This window comes from Penaeus vannamei, unplaced genomic scaffold, assembly GCF_042767895.1.
Source record: "Penaeus vannamei isolate JL-2024 unplaced genomic scaffold, ASM4276789v1 unanchor4060, whole genome shotgun sequence".
Classification (NCBI taxonomy): domain Eukaryota; kingdom Metazoa; phylum Arthropoda; class Malacostraca; order Decapoda; family Penaeidae; genus Penaeus; species Penaeus vannamei.
The window spans coordinates 1-7,123 of NW_027217040.1; the positions used below are offsets into that span (position 1 = coordinate 1).

The window sequence follows — 7,123 nt, forward strand, 5'->3', positions numbered from 1 at the left end:
ACACTGAATGCATGTGTATGAAACCATGTACAAATGGATGGTAAAGTGAGTGATTACATGTGTAAGTTTTAGTGTGAATGTGTATGTATGCATAACTATGAATGTGAGCAGTAAAGCAAAAAATGTTTTTCAATATAATCGGAGAATCCCCTCTACCACCACCATCAACGCAAATCCATTCTTGCTATACTGACTCTCTTCCTGAAGTCGGGCCAAGGCGTTGACATCTGCCACGTCTGTCAGCTGGTAGGAGAAGCTCCCTTCAGACGCAGAGCTGAGTCGGTCGTCTTCCTCAGACCCCAAAGACCCACTGGATCGGGCTAGGCACTCTCGTGAACTCCCATCTGGAAACAGAGTCTTGTGAATATAGTGTTTGCATAATTTAATAAAGAACGATCAAGGAGAAAAAATTAAGATATATATTCTTTCACACTATAATCACCTGCTGACAGCTTCATAAAGTCATTTGCAAATATTAATATGACCAAATGAGATGTTACATGTCATTATTTTTTTCTTTTTCTTTCTTAATGCTTTCCTTTGCTTTTCAAATTGTTGTGTTCTACAAAGCATCAGTGATCAATGAATTCAGAGTGAGTGACAGACAGAAATGAAAAATAAATAAGCAAATATCATAGACAATCAAGACAACTTTACATCAATAATCATTTTCTTCATTAAAAAATAAACTATCATTAATCAAAACCACATACAGGATACATTTTTCTCTGTAAAGATACAGTTCGTGACAAACACACTCTAAAGGATAAAAAGGTTATTAAAGCTAATAATGCTATTACCATTATTCATAACATCAAAACTATACCAGTTTTGACATAAATATAACAAGCTGATCAGCTGAATATTTAACATGTTCACACATAATAACATAGAAAATAGAAAATAAGAATGAATTAATATCTGACTCAACACAGAATAATCACATCATATAGCAGTTGAAGGCAAAAGAGTCTAGACTGTCAAGGAAAAATAAAAAAAACAAATTGAGTTATAAAAATGTTAAACAATATGATCCTGAACTACATCAATGTGTTAGTGCCTGAGTCTACTATGTAACATTTACAAAGAAAAAAGAAGAAAGAAAAAAGTGTAATGTGCAATTCAAAGTGCATACATTAATTACAATTTTCCCTTTGTTTGCCTTATCTTTATATCTATCAATAAATCTATAAATCAAACTGGTATGTGTTTTGTGAAAGTTTGTCGTTCTATAAACTTTAATAATTTGATAAGAAAAGGTAACAAGTTTAAAAGCTGTCTCATCCATATAAACTATACAGTCACCCCCTATTTACCTATCACATTTCTAAACCATATGCAGCTGCATCAAATGTTTGTAAACACACTAATGCAGGGTATCAATTTAAATCATGTATATATGAATATTTGTTTCTCAGAGTGGATGGTGGACAGAGAGGTTATTAGGCTTATCAAACTCCACTTCTTTCAACATCTGGTAATGAATGTTGTAAAACAGCTGACACTATATAAAAGATGTGGAGTGGCAGAATGGCTAATGTGCTCTTTTGCTTGAAAAGACAGGACATTAATGCTTCATACATATGCAACACTTAACATACTAATGCTGATGCTGCATGAAATAAATAATATTTCTTTGTATCTGGAGGCATCATGCAACTGTGGCATGAAATTCATTTGTGCATTGAATAATTCACAGAAAACATGAGCCATGGTAAAAAATTGGCATAAAATATGGGGTGACTGTAATGGGTTGTGCAGATTTCCATACGTAAACCAAATCAGTATCACATAATGATAACTTCTAGGAATATGACTTCTAATGAAGACAAGAAAGTACAAAACAGTCATCAGCTATCAAAAATGTAAATAAAAATCATACTCTCTCCTGAAAATAGAATTCATTTTCACATCAAGCATTTAAAAGATAAATGAAACACTTAAGTCATAACACAAACAAAAAAAAATCAAACAAAAGAAACATGCACAAACATGCGCACAAACCTCTCCTTAGCAACGAATTCCTGTTTTCATCATTTACAGCATCACCAAATACTAGGGACCTTTTCTTCTTTGGTCTCACAAAGGTTCTGGTATCTATTTCACCTGAAAAGTATACATATCAAGTTTTCTTTTAAACACACTAAAACACTATGCAGCAGTTAGTCAGGGATGAAGAACTGACTCTACTACTGAGGAAGATATTAGGATTAAAATAAAAGGAGGAAAAAAAAAGTTTGATGTTATTCTAATCATCTGTTGCAGGTCATAGAGCTGCACTATGCAATTCCTTCCAACAAGCCATGTTGTATGGTCAAAGTGCAAGCAAAACCCTTTAAAAAGCATTGTGTAAAGATTTGGCAGACGCACTACTCGAGGATAACTGCATATTTCAGGTACATAAAATACTGACATAGCATACTTGGTAAACACATGTATTCGTAAAGGTATGATCTAAATTTTACCTTTATCTAAGACTTATCCCAATTTTGTGCAAAATCTTTTAAGATTAGGAAAACTTGTGCTGTAAGTGAGATGAAGTAATAGTGGGTTATATTACACTAAATTGAGGGGATTTGCAATACAATGCATTTTCTATTTTTTTGTATAATATAACAAGATATGGGATTATTCTTGGTTGGTATTACATATGAGCACAATCTAAAAAATTATCTTAATGGGAAGAGTACTAGAAAGTAATCATTGCACATCAAAGGCAAATCAAACTATCAGGAAGATCTACCACATCTTTCAATAGCAATATTACAGGACTTTATCCCTTCAATACTATCATTCATAACATCACTTCTAAACAAATAATTTTTCTTAAACTCCAATCATCTAATAGTTATGCCATGTTTTTCTTTAGTTGAATTCTGTTTTTTGAAGTTTCTTTGAATGACGGGACAAACTGCACTCTGTACCACAAACAGAATTTATCTTATTTGTGATGCATATCAATACAGAATAAATACAGTCAATCTTTTATCATGAGTATTTTCCATCTCAGATACCATTATAGAAGATTTATAAGCCATCTGTCAAACACTCAAAATCTTGAAATTAGGTATTCCTGGCAAATGCTCTGAAACATTCTAATTTCCTTAAAATATATGCAAGATCACTATGGAGTCAATGCCTGTAATAAATACATAAAAGGTGACAACAGAAATTATGAAATTCAAAATATTACAAAAGCGCTCAAAAGCCAGATATTCAGTAACAAAATTAAGTCATAACCATTATAGTGATATTTGAGATTGGAAATTTCTCTGAATAGGATTCAATATTTCTCAAAACAATGCACCAGTTTTCACGTTAAAGAGTAAAAACGAAATCAAACATAACTGTAAGTTTACACACATCCAAGACATATCAGAGTAGAGCACCAAGGGAGTTTTCATTAGTTATCCATTGGGTTCAAGTAATTTCTAAAGGTGGGAAAAAATCTCAACAATGATGATAGTTGGTAAGCTATTGACTAAAATTTACTTATATATGTACCATTCATCTATGTTCATTGATCTCTCTATCTATGCACACACAAACGCTCACACACAAAAGCACACACACACACACACAAAAGTATAAAAGTACAAAAGTACACACACACACACACATGCACACACACACACACACACACACACACACACACACACACGCACGCACGCACACAAAAGTACACACACACACACACACACACACACACACACACACATACACACACACGCACGCACACAAAAATGCAAACACACACACACACACACACGCACGCACACAAAAATGCAAACACACACACACACACACGCACGCACACAAAAATGCAAACACACACACACACATACACACACACACACACACACACATACACACACACACACGCACACAAAAATGCAAACACACACACACACAAACACACACAATAGTACAAAAGTACACACACACACACACACACACACACACACACACACACACACACACACACACACACACACATACACACACACACAAAAGCACAGGGAGGGAGGGGGAAGAGGGAGAGGGAAAGGGAGAGGGAGAAGGAGAGGGAGAGGGAGAGGGAGAGGGAGGGAGAAGGGGGAGAGGGAGGGAGAGGGGGGAGAGGGAGGGGAGAAAGAGAGGGGAGGGAGAGAGGGGAGGGAGAGAGGGGAGAGAGAGAGAGAGAAAGAGAGAAAGAGAGAGAGAGAGAGAGAGAGAGAGAGAGAGAGAGAGAGAGAGAGAGAGAGAGAGAGAGAGAGAGAGAGAGAGAGAGAGAGAGAGAGAGAGAGAGAGAGAGAGAGAGAGAGAGAGAGAGAGAGAGACTGATATACATATATAAATCTCCACTAGTTTCCAGCTATAGAAACATTTGAGCTAAAGACTACCAGTACAATAAAATAATAAAATGAAAACACAATTATTAACTCTATTGCATGACTACTTTGTAAAAAGGGCCTTCAAACTTTATCTTTCATCTGCAGCCCTAAAGATTTCGAACTTTTAAGCCAGAAGCTAAAAAAAGTTCTCCCATCGGATAATCTAATCAAAGGTACCGATGCTCTACCAATGTGAGACAACATGCAACTCGAAGGTCATCACTCCTGCAAAAATCAGCATACAAACAAGAACAGGAAACTAGAGGTCGCAGTCCTTACCTCTAGAGGAGGGGGGTGAGTCTGGTGATAGGACTCCTGATGACGAACAGGGGCTGAATGAGTGCCGGGGGGAGTGGTGGGGGGACACTGGAAGCATAAAATAAATTAGGAAATAAAATAGTGCCAGATGATGAATTGTGGGAAAGGGATGGGAAGGGGAGAGTAGAGGGTACATGATAAACAGGGAAATAAGAGGTGATAAAAAAGACAGAGGTGTGTGAGGCAAGCCTTATAAAGGCATGAATAATTACAAGAAAATCAGAGAGGAGGGAGAAGAAAAGAAAGTACATAAAGGAATGTAAAAAGGGAAATGAAGAACAAAGAGGTCAGAAAGAGAGAGCAAAACAAAGAAAAGAGAAACAAGAAGGATACATTTACATATGCCTAGCTTTCATGTTACCAGACAATGACATCTGTTTACTTAGGGAAGAAGCAGTATTAATTATACATACCTACAATCTATTTTCACTAAAATCTGTTCCTTCTGTATGATCACAATTATACCAATATCACATGTGTAAAGTAATGTGATGTATGCAATTAGTCTTGGTTTCTAAGAATAATGAGTGTACAGTGTATATCACATACATAACTATTCTCTTATACTATGTATATTATAGTTAACACCCCCCCATCTGAAGTATTACAGATACTTACATGCAATCTGATCTAATTTCTGAATTAAAGACTTTTTGACAACACAAAGGGCTGGATCATCGACATCTTTTCGTAACCAATCTGTGTCATGGGGTTTCGTTTTGGGGGAGTCAAATAACCTGAAAAAAGATGAAGGACGTTATTAATAAAATCAATGAACTTTGAAAGACAGTAGGTAATGGACAAAGACTGTTAGTAAGACAGGAAAACTATAAAACTAATCAATAAAAAATACATGGTTGTGCATGCAAATGCAGTGACAAACCTGTGAACAAACCATCACATTATAATATGATGAAACTGCATCATTAAAATATACCAACATGGAAAAAGTTGTAAATCAATTTAAACATTCATGAGTCTTCTTTTTCAGGTTCTTGCAGGTATAAGCAGATGAAATTTAGACCATTTTAAGACTCATTCCAATTACTTTTTAAGAGATGGAGCCACTTGTCACTAAATACACACCTCCACATACTGTGCAGGCTTACTTGTTGTGTCTGTGTCCAAGATAAAAAATTCACCCCTACATGATTTTGACACAGCCAGAATCTTTTTTTGCACACGGCCTATAACTAAATGATCACTTCAATCAGCAAAGGTCAAGGTCTATGCTGTTGACAAATGATGGCCGATCAAGCTCCATAGAGATCTGCAAGTGAGTGAATCGCAACAGTGTCTGCTGGTAATAGATGTATGTACATTTACATGAGCAGAAATGTGCCTTGGGCAAATGCAGGACATTTTAAGACCTGCAATAGAAAGAGCTCCATTTTTTAAGACTTTTTGAGGCCTTGATTTTGAAAAAAAACTATTAAAGACATTTTAAAACATCACAGATCAATACTCAGTCCCTGAAGAGGCATACAGCAATTTACTGGCTAAGCTCTAAGCTTGAGCAACATCTTCAGCCCTTGCAGAAAGTCAGGTCCCTTGCATAGATTACCTACGTTAAGTCATCTCCGCTAAGTGGGTCACCTTATTCCTTGTCATATTTGTCTGTCTCTCTTCTTTGCCCTATTCAATCTACCTGTCAATTAGTCTATTGTGAAAATACACATTTATTCATATCCACTTTTAATATAAAGACTTATTCATTATGATATTCTACAATATATATATCTATGAATATACAAAGATGCACCAAAGGAGCTTTGAGGTGTTCCAGATTAGTGAAAATGCTGAATCACTGAAAGATCACATTTAAATAACAGTTAAGCATATCAGTACAAGGTGGATCATAAAAGCACATGAACATTAAGGGGACCGTCCTGGAAAATGGCCACCTTTCCCTACTCTTTACATCATAAAAAAGTATCGGTTAGAGATAACTGATTGATTCTTTTTGCATGATATATAGTATAGAATTGCACTTTGTTTCATCTATAATTTTAACCTTGCCCCCCAAAAAGTAAAAAAAATGTTGTTGTTTTTTTCCTGTCTTCGGTACATCCTAACTATCACAGTTCTTTACTGAATATTCCCCAAAAAATACTTGTGTTAGATCAACCCTAGCCTAAGGTCATGTAAATAGCCAAATTTTGAATTTCCCTTTTTTTTTTTTGATTAAGGCAAAAATTCAAAAATCGGCTATTTACATGGCCTTAGCACGCCGAGGCTCTAGTGAAAGCAACAAACTGCATTTGAATCGCATGAAAATTACGAAAGTTAGGATGTACCGAAGGTTCAACAAAAAATAACGGAGATACGGCGTTTTGTATTTGGCACCTTGCCAAAGTTCGTTATCTCTATTATTTTTCTCTGAATCTAATATTACATAAAAAAAAATGCTTATTTAGGGTAGTTTGCAATGC

At 35.6% G+C, this 7,123-nt stretch overlaps 1 protein-coding gene across 2 annotated transcripts; it reads right to left on the bottom strand.

Annotated features, from left to right (window-relative positions):
* Window positions 1-6: 6 nt before the first annotated feature.
* On the bottom strand, window positions 7-5,428 carry LOC113810764 (SLAIN motif-containing protein 2; the record flags this gene model as incomplete). Of its 2 annotated transcripts, XM_070120254.1 has the most annotated exon segments (4): window positions 23-344; window positions 2,005-2,106; window positions 4,653-4,739; window positions 5,310-5,428. In XM_070120254.1, coding segments are annotated over 4 exon segments (523 nt in total), but the record flags the coding sequence as incomplete, so codon positions are not given.
* Between the last annotated feature and the right edge of the window lie 1,695 nt (window positions 5,429-7,123).